At 43.0% G+C, this 16,586-nt stretch overlaps 1 protein-coding gene across 1 annotated transcript; it reads left to right on the forward strand.

The window, feature by feature from the left end:
- The first annotated feature begins 207 nt into the window (after positions 1 to 207).
- COQ2 (coenzyme Q2, polyprenyltransferase) lies at positions 208 to 13,369 on the forward strand. Its single transcript, XM_053404208.1, has 7 exons — positions 208 to 475; positions 3,781 to 3,947; positions 4,567 to 4,688; positions 5,227 to 5,312; positions 9,385 to 9,518; positions 11,490 to 11,678; positions 12,798 to 13,369. The coding sequence occupies exons 1-7, from the start codon at positions 250 to 252 to the stop codon at positions 12,993 to 12,995; spliced, it is 1,122 nt and encodes a 373-aa protein (XP_053260183.1). The 5' UTR covers positions 208 to 249; the 3' UTR covers positions 12,996 to 13,369.
- The last annotated feature ends 3,217 nt before the right edge of the window (positions 13,370 to 16,586 follow it).

A 16,586-nucleotide genomic window follows, 5' to 3' on the forward strand; every position in this document is an offset into this window, starting at 1 on the left:
CGTGGCTGCCTAGTCACACGTGCACTAGTTCGATTGCAAGAGGAGTAATAACACCCCGATTCTGAACCCGGAATTTCCCATACCAGACACCTGGATGGGCTATTCTACAATTTCTTAACTCTACGACAGCCAACCGCAACAAGAAGTGACGCACAACGTGAGCTAAAACGGAAAGCCGCCGAGCGTGCCGACGCTCTATCTCTATGGAAACGGGACGTCACCGCGGAGTCAGGCGGAGGCGGAGTCGCTATGTCGGCTGCGCGGTTACTCTCTCGCCTAGCCGGGCCGCTTTGCCTCAGGCGGCCCTTCTCCCCATTCCGCGTCTTAGCTAGCTGTACTTGGAGCCATGAGCCTCCCAGGCCGCTCGGGCAGAAGACGCGGCCCCTCGGGACTTTATCGGCGGCGGGCTTGGTGCGAGCGGCGCCCGGGCCGGCTCAGCCCTACCTGCGCCTCATGAGGCTGGACAAGCCTATTGGTGAGTCTGCTTGTCAATCATCGGGCAGCCTCTTAGTCTCCGCCCTTCTTTTGTTTTTGTTTTGAAGAGGGCGGGAAGTCGCGGGGCGCTTTTGATTGGCCGATCTTGACCCTGTTGAACTTGCCTGGGTTCACTTGCTGTCAAGTGCAAACGTGTCTAGGAGGGGGGGCCTGTTGCTATCCGGATGAAGGCACGACGTTTAGTCGTGTCCGACTCTTCGTGACCCCATGAACCAGGCACTCCTTTCTTCCACCGCCTCCTGCAGTTTGGTCAAACTCATGCTGGTAGCTTCGGAACACTGTCCACCATCTCGTCCTCTGTCGTCCCCTTCTCCTTGTGCCCTCCATCTTTCCCAACATCAGGGTCTTTCCCAGGGAGTCTTCTCTTCTCATGAGGTGGCCAAAGTACTGGAGTCTCAGCTTCACGATCTGTCCTTCCAGTGAGCACTCAGGGCTGATTTCTTTAAGAATGGATCGGTTTGATCATCTTGCAGTCCATGGGACTCTCAAGAGTCTCCTCCAGCGCCATAATTCAAAAGCATCAATTCTTCGGTGATCAGCCTTCTTTATGGCCCGAGCAAACACGCGCAGGATTGCCCTGGGCTGTGCATCTTTGCAAGGCGTGTGGATCCTGTCGCTTTGCAAAGGAGGTTCTTCTTGCCACAGTCCCCTTTCTAACTTCCTCTCTGAGTAAACGGCTTTGGGTGAATTATCACAACTGTTATATTGCAAATTAAACTGCAAGGTTGAGCTCTAGTCTTCTTTGTGAATGAATCTTGATCGCTTGCCTCTCTTGTAAGCAGAGTGGCTATGTGATTAGCGTTAGGGAAATTTAGGAATCAGCAACGGGCAAGGGCTGTACAGTAGTAGCTCAGGGATAGAGCACCACGTTTTGCATGCCTGAGGTTCCAGGTTCAGTCCTTGGTGTCTCCAAATAAAGCTGTGAAAGGCTTGTGTCTGAAACACTGGGGAGCTACCTCTCAATTCACCAATGGCCTTACTTGGTAAAAGGCAGCTTTCTACCTCTCTGTTGATAGGGCCATTTATATGTTAATCTGAACATGCAAGAGGGAGTCGGATTGTGCCTGCTGACTGCCCTGTATGTTTGTATGCCTACAAACTGCACATGTTCTTTTACCCTACCAAATGAAGTGGTAAATGGGACATGGAGAGAGCCGATACAAACTCACTCCTCTCTTAACATTGTGTTTAAGTGAACTGTGACTAGTGCAGCAGTTTTTGGATTGAACCTTTCAATTCTCCCCTTGTTGCTTTAATTACAGCCCTGAGAGAAGTGTAAGAACTTAAATGTGTGTGTCTTTTTTTTGGCAAATACTACTCTGCTTGATTGCCCATCCATATTTAACATGTCCCTGTTTGTGATTCTCTTTAGTTACATGTTTACATGCCCCATACATAAAGCTGATTTGAAGGTATATCTAGGATTGTCTGCTTGAAAAAGCTGCGCCTGTGCCTTTGACAGTAGATTGATGTATATATGTTAGCAGCAGCTAATGTCTATCTGCATGTTGAGAGATTTTAAAGTTTTATTTGTGCACATCAAGACACTGTAGAAGCTTGCACAAGAGCAGTCTGGGTTTTTTTTTTTCCTATTTAGCTGACAGCCTTAGAGATAACTCCTTTTTTTGTGGGAAAATTAAACTGTTGTCAATTTGTAACACAACAAACCAAGAAGAAAGGTGCAAGAGATCTGCTCTCAGCCCTTGCAGATAATAAGGCTCTTTATACCTTACTTCCCAGTTCTGTGCCCCTTACTTCCTCTTGCATTTCCACAGTGATCATGTGTGGTCAGGAATGATGCTTCCATAATTACATAGGAATTTAATTATAAGTAAACAACAACAACAATTTTAAAGGGCCATTGATGGCAGATAGATTTGTTCATCCCTAGCTAGATGACAATGCTCAAGGGGTCTGGATTTGGTGTGAAACCTCTAAATTATGTTATAAAAATGTGGGAATCTAATCTTCAGAACAAAGAAACAGAATGCAGAAGTAATCTCTTCAATCCTGCAATTCCATAAGTTGTTGAAATTTCCTTCAATGCAAATGCAGAGCTATCCTGCCTTCAAAAGCTTCCACATTTACTTCAACAAAAGTGGCAGTTCTGCATATGCCCACCAAAGCAATGCATGGAAGAAGCTGCTCCTCCGCTAAGACGAATGAGGATGGTTTGTCATGATAAGAGATGTGTATTTAAGGTGTTCCTTATGCTCTGAACAGGGATGCGGGTGGTGCTGTGGGTTAAACCACAGAGCCTAGGACTTGCCGATCACAAGGTTGGCGATTTGAATCCCCACGACGGGGTGAGCTCCCGTTGCTCGGTCCCTGCTCCTGCCCACCTAGCAGTTCGAAAGCACGTCAGAATGCAAGTAGATAAATAGGTACCGCTCCGGCGGGAAGGTAAACGGCGTTTCCATGTGCTGCTCTGGTTCGCCAGAAGTGGATTAGTCATGCTGGCCACATGACCCGGAAGCTATCCGCCGGCTCCCTTGGCCAATAAAGCGAGATGAGCACCGCAACCCCAGAGTCGGTCACAACTGGACCTACTGGTCAGGGGTCCCTTTACCTTTATGCTCTGAACTGAGTCAATTGCATGGAACACTTCTAAGTAATATAATCTACAGGGGTTGCCAGGCATTGATTGCAACTTGATTACAATTTCCAGCAGTGGAGCTGTGCTAGCTTTTTGCAGTAAAACCAACCCAAAAGCCTTGTGACACCTTAAAGACTAAGACATTTACAGTATTTTGTCATAAGCTTTCACGTACCATAGCCCACTTCATCAGATGCGTAAAGTGTTCTAAGTAGCAGGTACATACATAGTAAACAATGAGGTCAGGAAAATGAAATGTAGAAAAGTACCGATGTGGTAGTTAGATTTTTAGCTGTGGGTGTATACAACAAACATGCTGCTAACACAGGCATCTTAGCACAGTAAGCTAATTAACACATGTGGTGTTAATTCTATAAGTGTCAGCACTGAACCTGTTGATGTATTGCAATTCATCGGTTTTGTGGAGCAATCTCCCCTTAAAATTCCTCTGTCCTCATTTGGCCACCTTAAGGTAAGTTACAGCGTGTCCTGTGAGATTAAAATTTCCTCACAGGTTTTTCAGTATTGCAATTTATGTTTATATTCTTTTGCATATTTTATTTGTCCTAGTTATTGTTTTCAGAAGCTTTGTATTCACCCAGATGAGTCAGTACCAATCAAAAGGAACATACAGTATATGTACAGTATATTTATCCATCACTAATTCCTTCCCTAATTTATATTTTTAGGGACGTGGCTGCTGTACCTACCCTGCACTTGGAGTATAGCCCTTGCAGCAGAACCAGGCTGTCTGCCGGCCTGGGACATGCTGTTACTCTTTGGCGCTGGCGCAGTCCTGATGCGTGGAGCAGGCTGCACCATCAATGACATGTGGGATCAAGACTATGACAAAAAGGTAGAGAGGACTTGAAAAGAGCAGGCAGGCTCATAATGTTTGCTAAGTAAGTCAATTGCCTTTTTGTAAAGCAAGTCCCACCCCCAAGATATGCTCATTGAAGACTGTATGCGGGCTTCCTAGGCTCTAAATACCTAAGCTGCACTTCTCTTTGTACTGAAATATGTTAGCAATGTGCATCTAAAATTAAGGGGCTGGTCTGAGTTGCTGTGACTGGAAAGCACCGTCCCTTAATGTCATCCATGTGATGGGAAACCTACAAATTGCCTCCACCTCCAGGATCTCTCTCAGCCTCTGCTCTGCTGTCAATGCATATCACCAGCAATGTGTCAGCCAGCTTGATGGGCTGCTCCAGGTAGAATGAGGTTCAGTGTGAACATGCACAGCACACCATGATGGCTCTGTGATGCTTCTTCACCTAGAACCGCATTGTGTTCACTGGTACTTAGTCCCACTGGCCTTCGTGGCATATACACGCCCTCTGGTGAATAGGAGGGTGCCATGCACCAAAGGCGAGGACTAAATATGGTGCGTGACTAAAACCTAAATTTTCTGGCTTGGGAATGGTATGTCTACATGATTATGTAATTCAATCATTGAAACAATCTTCTGTGCTTAGGTTACAAGAACAGCAAGCCGACCACTGGCAGCTGGAGAGATTTCAAATTTTCAGTCCCTTGTTTTTCTGGGAGGACAGCTGAGCTTGGCTTTATGCATCCTATTATGTTTAAATTATTACAGGTAAGTTAGACAGGAGCTGTTGATTGCTTCGGCCATTTCTTACAAAGCTTGCTTTCATGGATGTGCTTTCTGGAGCCATTCTTATGGAGGCATAAACATGGAAAACATTACATAATAATTGATAAAGTAGTTTTTTTAATGGAGAGGTGTGGTTCACGAGGTCTGTTGTTACGAGGCTAGGAGTAAGTAATGAAAATGTTCTGTTCAGAACCATTAATTGAGAAGGAATTGCTATGGCCTTAATTAATCCTGACTTCAGTGTATTTCAAATGTGAATTGTTGCAATGATAGAAGTAGGTTGGGGTAGAATACAAATGCAACTTCTTAATGCTCTTTCCACTTTCAGTGGTTGGCCCAATGGTTGCCATCAATTTGATTTGAATTACTTTTATAATGAAATGATTTTAGAATGTTGTACTAATTTATTGTTGTTAGCCGCCCTGAGCCTGGCTTCGGCTGGGGAGGGCGGATATAAATAAAATTTATTATTATTATTATTATTATTATTATTATTATTATTATTATTATTCCTTTGCAGTATTGCTCTGGGAGCTGCTTCTTTATCTCTTGTGGTGACTTATCCACTTATGAAGAGAATAACATACTGGCCACAGCTGTTCTTGGGTGAGCTCACAAGTTGCTTTTTATTTCAGATGGGTTTTGTACTGGCTTAACTCTACACTGGATTGTGGTCAGACTGTTCAGTGTATCGTATTCTTTGCCAGAATTGACTAGATTTGTTCTGAGCAAGCATTCTTCATTTTCCTTCATCGCAACATGAGAGTTAATGAGCACCAGCCTCTTGTATAACTTTTCCCTGCTCTCTGTCCAGTTCTGAAGTGTTCAAAGTCTGAATTACCTGATTTAAACAAACTTTGCCGTGGGCAATACTTAAATGTTAGCCAAATAACAAGCTTTGTTTTTGTTTGCTTATTAGCTCTTACTGATTTATAACAATTGTGAAGACACAGTTTCATTCATAATAATAGTTACAGGTAGGTAGCCGTGTTGGTCTGCCGTAGTCGAAACAAACAAACAAAATTCCTTCCAGTAGCCCCTTAGAGACCAACTAAGTTTGTTATTGGTATGAGCTTTCGTGTGCATGCAGGTATCTGAAGAAGTGTGCATGCACACGAAAGCTCATACCAATAACAAACTTAGTTGGTCTCTAAGGTGCTATTGGAAGGAATTTTTTTTTATTCATAATAATGTAAGTATTGATATTTGGCCCTTTAACAACATTCTCAGTGTGGCTTACAAAATCAGAATGTCAAAATGATTAAAATACATATATCAAATAAAACAGCTTTACAATAAAAGCGGTATAACATAACCTGGTGGGGATAAAAATATAATGCTGAAGTCTCTGCACTAAAAGTCTCTGCACTAAAATGATATCAAAGTAGGTGCCAAGTGAGCTGGTCTGGGGGCAGTATTCCACAGCTGAGGAGCCACTACAAAAACAGCTCCCTCCCACCACAGTTTACCTGATAGGAGCATTCCAGAAAGGACCTCAAAGTAAGATCTTAAAAGTCTGGGTAGCCACTCATGGAGAGAGTCTTTTGTAAGGAGGGAAGCTAATATTTGCATGTTTAGTTTGGCTAGTTCAAATGAATGGGTGGAAACCAGTTGTGCTTTGAGTAGATAGACCTACTGAAAGTAATTGGAGTTGAGTTAGTCTGACTTCTTTTGAATTATGGTGCTGGAGAAGACTCTTGAGAGTCCCATGGACTGCAAGAAGATCAAACGCATCCATTCTTAATGAAATCAGCCCTGAGTGCTCACTGGAAGGACAGATCGTGAAGCTGAGGCTCCAGTACTTTGGCCACCTCATGAGAAGAGAAGACTCCCTGGAGAAGACACTGATGCTGGGAAAGATGGAGGGCACAAGGAGAAGGGGGCGACAGAGGATGAGATGGTTGGATAGTGTTCTCGAAGCCACAAACATGAGTCTGACCAAACTGCGGGAGGTAGTGGAGGACAGAGGTGCCTGGCGTGCTCTGGTCCATGGGGTCACGAAGAGTCGGACACGACTAAACGACTAAACAACAACAACAATAGTCTGACTTCTCCCATTGCTTCCAGTGGATCTACTCTAAGCACAACTAAGGCTGAAATATTAGCCCCACTTATCTATGAGTAAGCCCTATTTAATTAAAAAGGGCTCACTTCTGAGTATTGTGTTATTAGTCTCCACCTGACCTAGCATTTGAAAACAATATGGTAATTTGATAGTAATACCTAATGAGTTCAGATGTTTCAAATGAACACTGGAAAGATGGGAAGCTGCAGTGTGAATCAATATAATTTTAATTATTTCCCTTCTTAATTTCTTTACTGGCATTTGATTTAAAGGGCTGGAAACAAAGGAACTAGTGAGGCATGCCAAACTTGTAAGGCGCATCCAGTTGGATTTCTGAATTCTTTTTAATTTGAACAGCAGGTCACTATGCTACACTGGAAACCTGTTTTGAAATTCTGGTCATTCAAAGGCAGTTTGCCACACAGTATTGCGGGTTGGCGAAATACTGTTTAAGAAACAGACGTTTGACGGATGTCTTGGCTCCCAGAACTACAAGAGGAGTTATTTGAATCTTGGCATTTGAGATCCTCCTCAGAATCCCTTCTCTGGGGTTTTCCTTCTGTCTGATTTATCAGGGGGCTATCAGGGAGGAGCTTTTGCAGTATTGATGCCCTGGCCTTAGAATGCTCTACCCCAAAAGCTTTCCTGGTGCCCAGTCCAATGTTTTTCTGGAGCCAGGCAAATACCTTTTTTCTTTTCTGAAGCTTTTTATTTTATTTTATTTTATTTTAATCTGTTTTATACTGGCATTTTAGTTGGCTCTAACCAAGTCATACTTGCAGTGAACCCCCTGAAGTCTTAAGTTGACTGACTTAAGTTCATTGATATCAGTAGGTCTACTCTGTGTATGACTACCAGCACAATCCTAACACTGTCTGCTTAGAAGTAAGACCAATTTAATTCAATGGGACTTTCTCCCAGGTAAGTGAGGATAGGCCTGTAGCCCTAGAGCTGATGTGTTTTACCTTATGTTTATGTAGTTTAAAATATTTTATTCTAAACCTGATAATATGCTTGAGTGGCAGTCTATAAATCTTAATGATATATAAATAACAACTGGAAGAAATACTGTGGCGCCTACCTTTTGTTATGAGGTATTCTCAGGTTATGCAGCGTTCAATAAATTCAATGTATGCTTTGAGCCCGAGTCTTCTTGCCCAGCTAATGTCTTTTAATTTTTCCAAAAACGAAAAACCCAGCTAATGTCTTTGGGTAAGATGCTGAACTTAAGGCTGCAGTACTTAAGTTCTGGGAGTAAAGCCCATTGAAGCCTGTCATACTTACTTCTGAGTAGACATGTATAGGATTTCATTTTTCTATTCACTCTTCTATCACAGTTCCCTCCCCCCATTTCATTTATATTCCCTGCATATGTCTTTTAATAAACATTATGCCAGCAGGTTGATCAGATGCAAGCGAAGGCAGGACTTCTGTCTCTCTGGAAGAGGGAGTGTTTGGCAAGTACATTTTTTCCATCGTTATGGCTTGTATAATGAGCCAGGTGTCATTGCCAAAATTTCCAGTGCTGCATAACCACCCTGCCCTCCTTTTTGTGTGGCCACTAACAGTGAATAGAACAGATGGAATGAGATTAGCTTTCTGCCATGAATAAAAACAGTGTTGACCAATGGGACGGGCAGACTTTAAGTGATACTTTTTTTTCTTGGGTACTGCCTGACTCACTTCCGTAGAATACAATAAAAGAAATAGTACTATTCTTTCACAGAGTCTCAGTTGTTTAATCTGTTTTTGAACTGAAGTCCCTTTCTTCCTGCCAAGTCAGTGTATTCTGTACGAAAATATAATCTTGTGCTGGAAACATGGAAAACCCTGCGCTCTTATTCCTCCACAATAAAACAAAGATAAACAGATTTCAAGCGAAACAGATTGGTTTTGTTTATCTCTTTGTCTACTCTTTGTAAGGAGGGGATCAGAGGCTATGGTACTAGCCTGGGTGGGCTGAAGAACCCACAAGAATGTGCCACTTTTCTGGCAAGTTCGTGTTCCCACCCATTCTCTCAGTGTTGATGGCAATGAATATCTTACACGGTCAGGGGGGCGGTGCCTGGTTTTCTCCCTTGCGTTAGTATTTGTGCGCACACTTTGTGGCCAATTGACTCTCTTTGGGTTGAAAACTCTGATGACAGTAAAGGCTGGGGCTAGCTGGCTTATTTTGGCAAAAGCCATCATCATTTCCAACAACTCCATCTGCAGTCAGCCAGTTTCTCTTAAGTCGCCTACAGAACTTGTTACTTTTTTCTTGCTCCAGACTAACACGGCTACTATTCTGGGATTGTGATTTCTTTTCGATCAGCCAGTCATTTTCATGGTGGCTTTTGTACTGCTTTTATTGCATTTTATATTTTATTGTATACATTGCTGTGCATCACCATGTTGCATTGTATGAATTGGCAGTGTAGAAATACTTTTGTAAGTAAAATAAAACTGCTTGGCCGAGTGTTGAATCATTCTGAAAACGAAGTCCCATCAGGGTGCCTCACAAGAATGTTGAATCTCACTGCAAATGAACGAGCAAGATATTTCTGAAAAATAGATAGAGACTATTGCTGCGTTTGAGACTCTTTGTTTTAGTTTTTGTCATATCTCTTTCAGGCCTGACCTTCAACTGGGGAGCCTTACTTGGGTGGTCAGCTGTCCAAGGCTCTTGTGACTGGTCAGTTTGCTTGCCCCTGTATTTCTCAGGAGTTTGCTGGACATTAATGTACGACACTATTTATGCTCATCAGGTATATAGCCTTCCTATTTCTTAATAAGGAGGATTTGGAAATTAGGGACTGGTGCTGAGTGGTTTCGATGGATTGCACTATTATGGGGTGATGGATACCAAAGCAGGTTTTAAACTGTGCATGCTTGCTTGAATGACTCCTTATTTGTTTATAGTTTCTTTGTTCTCATTGTTGATGTTTTTATGGCGGTTATTGTGACCTGCCCTTATCAACCCTGTTGGGGTACAAAAGTAGGTTGTAAATGAACAGAATGAACAATTTCAGTGTCCATGGATGTTTGGAATATTTGCTTGTGAATTTCCATTCTTAATTTGGTTTTCATAATGGCTAGCCAGCTGCTGATTCCACAGTTTGGGAATGATTAATCAGAATATCCAAAAATGATCAGAATATCCCAAAATAATAACACCAAGGCTTCAGGTGCATTTATCTTCAGCAATCTTGATAAAAGAAGTTAGTCTTGTATTATTATTATTTCCATATTACATATGAGAGGCTAAGGTTGAGAGAGGGCTACTTGCATAAGGCTGCTCAGCAAGTAGTTCTGAGCTTTGAATGGGGAACACCTTAATTTGTAGCTCATGCTCTTAACTACTTGGTAGTGGCTCATGTTCTAATTTCTCATATATCCTTTTCCTCTGCACTCTTTCTTTCAGGAAATATTTTACTCTCATTTGGTTCAAAATGTGTGGGTTAAAATCTCTCTCTCCATCAAATCGAGGGAAATCAATAGAAATTGTTATAAAAACACAGCAAGAATTAAATAAAACTGTTTAAAAGCTAAATGAAAACAGAGTAAAACTTTGTGCCATAGAGAAACTGAGCAGTGCACACAAAGAAAAATGTTTCGGGAATTAGGAATAAAACTCTAGGAAACTTTGCGTAGTCATATATACCTTTAAGAGGCATTCAGAGCTGACTACTTTCTCTACCACATGAACCATCCAGGGGAAGATATTCCAAAGGATGGATGCTACCACTGATAAAGTCCATTTCCATGCAATCAGCAAGTGACAGCCATGAAACTTGGTCTGTACGAGGGGAGGCGGTCTGTTAAGTACCTTTGACCAAAGTTCTTATTATCAACCTCAAAACCTTGAACCTGATTCAGTAACTGATAAGCACCTTCCCATTTGTGCCAAGGGGTTGTGCTTTGGTTGGTGTCTTCTGTTGCATTCCAAAGGCAAAGGAAGGATTGGACCCTGATTAATAAAATACACACGAGGCTTGGCCAGCAAGACTCTGGGAGGAAGTGCGAATAATAATCTGTCATACCCTGACCCAGGTCCCTTTTATTAACAAAAAAACTTCTAACACAGCGCTTGTAAGAATCAATCAGATTTCTCTGAGCATTTCAAAAAAACCCACCACGTGGGGAAAAGTTAGATCAGAGAAATCCTTTTAACTACAAAAGACTACTTTGAGCATGCATACATATTTGAGGGTAAATAAAACAGGAATCGAGGAGGAATGCATTTAGCAAACCCTGGAGGTCATAAACAGGCAGTAAACAGGAAAGGAAGGATGGCAAGGAAACTTTGTTTCCTGGCCCTAAGATTAACAAACTACATCAAAGTTGCCTATTCTCTTTATGGCCCAGGATTCCTGGTGAAGCAACCCGCCTGTGTACGTGACTTGCCAAGCAAGAGAAATGGGGCAGAGATGCAGAGGCTTGGATTGATCAGAAATCATGTCAAATGGCTAAAGCCCAGTCAATGCAATGCTTTCATTGTGGACACAGTGGCTTGCTCCATATTTTCATAATTCCTCATAGCAATCCCACCTGATCACCACATCTTCTCTCCAGCTCTTTGGCCTTCTTATTGCTGGGTTAGGTCTCTAACCAGGATCAACGTGCTCACAGGCTCTTCTTACAAAGACCACTTCCACGTAAAATCACCATCCTTCCCTATCTAAGTCTATGAAATGCCACGTGACTGGTCTTTTCATTAACAACTCCTTCCCTTATAGGATAAAAGAGATGATCTCGCCATAGGCGTGAAATCTACAGCACTCCGGTTCAATGAAAACACAAAGCCATGGCTCAGTGCTTTCAGCACCATGATGCTTTTGGGACTTACTGCAGCAGGAATGCATTGTGATCAGACTTTTCCATACTATGTTGCTGTGACTGTGGCAGGCATCCACTTGGCTCAGCAGGTTAGATCCCATGTTGTGTTGCTCTTTATGTGGAAGCTTGAAATAGATGGATGCTTTAGCAGCTTGGCTTCAGTTCTTAACCTGCTGAAGCACCCGCTCTGTCTTGTATCCACTAAAGATATTTCTTGCCTTTCTAGGTATACAATGACGTTTTTAACAGGGAGGGGATGGTGATGATGATGATGATGATGATGATGATGATGGCGATAATACCGTATTGGCCCAAATATAAGCCACACTTTTTTTCCAAATTCCGACTCTGAAAAGTTAAAGTACGACTTATATTCGCGACCTTAAGATCTTGCTGCTGAAACAGCTGCCCACAAGGGCCGTCGGGGGTGCGGGACAACGGCGCCTGTCCTGACCTCGGCTCCCGAACGGCCAGAAAGAAGGGGGAAGTGAGGAAAAGTGGGACAGCTCCCACCCCCAGGAAGCAGCACGGGGCATTGGCGCACCACCCACCCGCCTCCCCCAAGCCATCGGAGGGAAAGGGGGGAGGCCGCTGGCAAAGCAGTTACTGTATTCAGCATCGGATGACCACATGGGCTTCAGTGGTGAGAGAGTTCTTGTTTGGGATGGGTGCTTGTTGACCCCCTTTTGATTCCCGTCCCCAACCCTCCCTGGGCAAGCCTTGTTTGTGTGTTTCTCGTTGTGTGATTGTGCTTCATTGGGTGGGTGCCTTTCGAAATCCCCCCCTCCAGTTTTAAGGGAGCAGCTTATATTCGGGTATTGTCTTTTCCCCCCTCCCCCTCCAATTTTAAAAGAGCGGTTTATATTTGAGTGCGGCTTAAATTTGTACCAATACGGTATTATTTATATGCTGCCCATCTGACTGGGTTGCCCCAGCCGCCCTGGGCAGCTTCCAGCAAAATATAAAAACACAATAAAACATGGGATATCTAGAAGAGAGAAGTTGATAAAGCACAGCAAAACTTGGGGAGGAGAAAGTCATGAATAGCATTTTTATAAAGCAGGTGAATTTATGGCAGTCCAGGAAAAAACTTGGAAGCAAAAAAGTTATCGTAAGAAGAAGAGGGAACTGAGTAAAGGGTATTGATTTGTCGAATTATAAGTGTGAATTACAGTACACTAATATTGATATCCCCCTTCCTTCTCCAGATATACACTTTGGATATTCACAAGCCTGAAGATTGCTGGAAAAAGTTCTCTTCTAACCGCACAGTAGGACTCATACTTTTCATAGGGATTGTTCTTGGAAACTTACAGAAAAGGAAAAATACAGAAGCAACAATGAAAAGGTTAGATAGTACAGAAGAAAATAAAGTTGTTTTACAGAAAGGAAATGAACACAACTAAAAAAAAAATCTACATGATTTCAGCTAATGCTGTATTTAAAATACTTTATTGATGAGACATTTTTTTAAAAAATGTGTATCTTTATTATGTGTAAACTTCTCACTGCCAGTATACAGCTGTGGCAATAAATCAGCTATATTTGATTGCTTCCTGTCGAAACTTTAGGAGGAAACACTTGCAGAAGTTTACAACTGAACTTCAACATTGTAAAATTGTAATGAGTGTGAGAACTCTTATGAGTATAGGCCTACTGTAAATAAGAACGGTGACTTGACTCATGAAACAGTGTGATTCATGAAATTCTTTATTTGTGTAAAATAGTTCTATTTTTAGATATCCAAAACCAAACTATAAAGTGACTTTTGTCAAGGTGATGTTCAGTTCCGTGGTGTTCTCATCTAAAATGTTTTGAGCATACTACACTTTTATATACCTGGCTGGTTGCTGCTCTTTCTCTTGAAAAGGCTGGTTGCAGATATACTGCGCACTGATCTATGATCTTCTTTCTGACAGAGGCCAGCCATTCCAGAGGGGCAGGGGGGAAGCTGCAGCCTTCAGTGTTTGATAAGAACGGCTGTTCAAAACTTGTCTCATTAAATAGGATGTCCTTGACAACATCAAGCTGTGCCTTTAGGGTGGCAAGCAGAGGTGCCTGTCAGCCAGCGGTGCAAACTGATGTGAGCCTCTAAAGCAGGATGGTTCTGACATCAGCCACTACATAGCCAGGGGAAGCCCTAAAAGTGTCATTGTTCTAGGTCCTTCACAATATCACTCATGCTAAACAAGCCTTCAGAGGTGAAAGCTCCGATTTAAGTGGCTAGATTGAAAACCCACAATTCAAAATTGTGACAAGCTTAATTTGCCAATTAGCTCATTATTTTGTCTACCTCTAGTGATACTGCTTATTTTCTAGTAGTTTCCTGCAGGGCATCCGGAAAACAACTTGAGCTGCTTTGAACCAGGCACCCTTAATTTGGCATCACATCAAAGAGAGCCTTGTTTAGGCCCAATTAACAGATGAGGATGAATTAGCCCTGAGCTACTTATGCAGTCAACAAGTGACTTAGTACCTTTGTTCTTAAGCCCACAAGGTAATTGTTTGCAGTAAGGTTCAAGCGCCAACGTGTCAAGACAGTGAAAGATCTCAGGAGAGTGTGTTCACAGGGTTTTTCATTCATAAGCGCTTTAAAAATAATAATAAATTAGACTACTAGCCCGAGTTATCCATCCCTCCACTGAGGAAGCTATGCTGTGGAACAGGAAAGCATTGCACAACTGTTCTTAGAAATAATTTGTTGGTAAGGTGTGGCAGGTACACCTTTCAAAGAGCAACAGCGAGCTCACTTCCGCGGCATTCATTTCGCCAAGCTTTGAACGGCTTCCTGTTGCGATGCGGCTAGGAGAGCTCTCTCAAAAAAACCATGCAATACTCTTGTGATATTTCACCTCTTGTGTCAACTAAATCGTTACAGCTCTGAAATACTCAAAAGGTCTCCCTTGTCAGTTTGATTGATGTCTGGGGGTTTTGCCCATTTGCATTTCTTTCATGTGACCCAAGGTTTGCTGGCCCAGCCCAACATGGCACCTCCTCAGGCACGTGTTGTAAGTGGGCGATACTGTCAAGTAATCCAGTTTCACTGCCTTTCTCAATACTTTACCCATTGGGCTCACGCCATTCACCCCACACCCAAGCAATAGTGAATATAGCGTCATGACGTCAGCTTTTAAACAAAGCACTCTTCATAGGAAGAATGAGCTGGAACCAAAGGTTCCTTTTTCCTGTTGCCAGAAGGGAACCTTAACCCTAATTCTCCCCCCCACACACACACATATAAGATGTTTTCATAAATATTTTGAAATGGGTCTTGTTTTCTCTGCAGCAGAAAGGAGTCTTTAAACAATACAGGAATGTTTTTAAGCTATTGGCCACTTGCAACCAAGTAAAGATTCTTGGGTGCAAGGATGGCAGCTGACATATCCACCCTCTGGAGGTGCATGCCTGAGGATCCTTGGATCTTGACTGTTTTCACACACTAATGCCACACCCTCTAGAATTCTATCTGTTATATTTTATCTGCACGATCAGAATGGATGTCAGGAACCAAAATGCTTTTTCTGCGCAGCCTGAGCAGGAGCAGTGAACAACGTTACAGTTACAGTGGTACCTTGGTTTACGAACTTAATCCGTTCCGGAAGTCTGTTCTTAAACCAAAGCATTCTTAAACCAAGGCATGCTTTCCCATAGCAGCTGGGGACTCAATTCACAAATGGAACACAGCAGGAAGCGAAACATGTTCTGCTTCCAAGGCAAAGTTCACAAACCAAAACACCTACTTCCGGGTTTGCAGCCTTTTTAAGCCAAGTTGTTCATAAACTAAGCTGTTCTTAAACCAAGGTACCACTGTAGTTGTTGTAGCTTGTCTTCACTTACCCCACCTCACTGCCCTGCTCACCATTCTTGCATTATGAATGGTCTGTGTCACTGTTGGGGGGGGGGAAGGTCAGAATGGGGCAATACAGTGGTACCTCTGGTTGCAAATGGGATCCGTTCCAGAGGGCCGTTCGCAACATGAAAAGTACGCAACCTGCAGCGGCGCGTCTGCACATGAGCAGGTTGCGATTCACCGCTTCTGCGCATGTGCATGACGTCATTTTGCGCTTCTGCGTATCCGCGAGCAGCGAAACCCGGAAGTAACCCTTTCCGGTACTTCGGGGTCGCCGCAGGACGTAACCTGAAATAACGTAACATGAAGCGGACATAACATGAGGTATGACTGTATATATATGGACCTACCATCCAACCAACCGTCTTAGGGACTCCACTCCAGATTTGTGTAGAGTTTACCCCCTCGCCTTTTCTTCTTCAAAAGATGTCCTGCAAGGCAGCGGGTACAGATTTTTTCCTTGGGGTTTACTCCCAAAGCCTTTCTCATGGACGAGTATAGCCACAAGGCAGAGAACGAACTACCCGTCCTCTAATACCCCATATACCCCAACACAGCCTGAATGCTGAATATCACCGCTATCACCACATTCAATCCACTGACACAATTTAGCTGGAACCAAAGAGTTGGAAAGGACCCCAGGAGTCAAGTAGTCCAACCCTCTGCAACGCAGGAATCTCAACATGCAATCCCCTATCCAATTTGATACCATACCAGACCTTGCCTAGCTTTCCAAATTATTATTATTATTATTATTATTATTATTATTATTATTATTACCCGCCCACCTGGCTGGGTTTCCCCAGCCACTTCGGGGCAGCTCACAGCATATAACACAACATACTGAAACATCAGTTCTTAAAAATGTCCCTAAACAGGGCTGCCTTCAGATGTCTTCTAAAAGTCAGAATGTTGTTTATTTCCTTGACATCAGAAGAGAGGGTGTTCCATAGGGAGGGCCCCACTACCAAGAAGGCCCTATGCCTGCTTCCCTGTAACCACGCTTCTCGCAGGAACACACCCCTGCATTTGGTCCCTCTCTCTCTCTCTCTCTCTCTCTCTCTCACACACACACACACACACACTTTTCATATTTTGGGGGGCAGGTATGGAAAACACTTGACCCTCCAGATGTTGATGAACTACA

The sequence above is a fragment of the Podarcis raffonei genome, chromosome 9 (genome assembly GCF_027172205.1).
Source record: "Podarcis raffonei isolate rPodRaf1 chromosome 9, rPodRaf1.pri, whole genome shotgun sequence".
Lineage (NCBI taxonomy): Eukaryota > Metazoa > Chordata > Lepidosauria > Squamata > Lacertidae > Podarcis > Podarcis raffonei.

Bases quoted from the DNA above. Each gene is read 5' to 3' on its own strand.
- COQ2 (XM_053404208.1), top strand. From the start codon at position 250: ATGTCGGCTGCGCGGTTACTCTCTCGCCTAGCCGGGCCGCTTTGCCTC. The intron at 476-3,780 runs GTGAGTCTGCTT...TTATATTTTTAG, and splicing joins GAGGCTGGACAAGCCTATTG to GGACGTGGCTGCTGTACCTA. The intron at 9,519-11,489 runs GTATATAGCCTT...CTTCCCTTATAG, and splicing joins ACACTATTTATGCTCATCAG to GATAAAAGAGATGATCTCGC.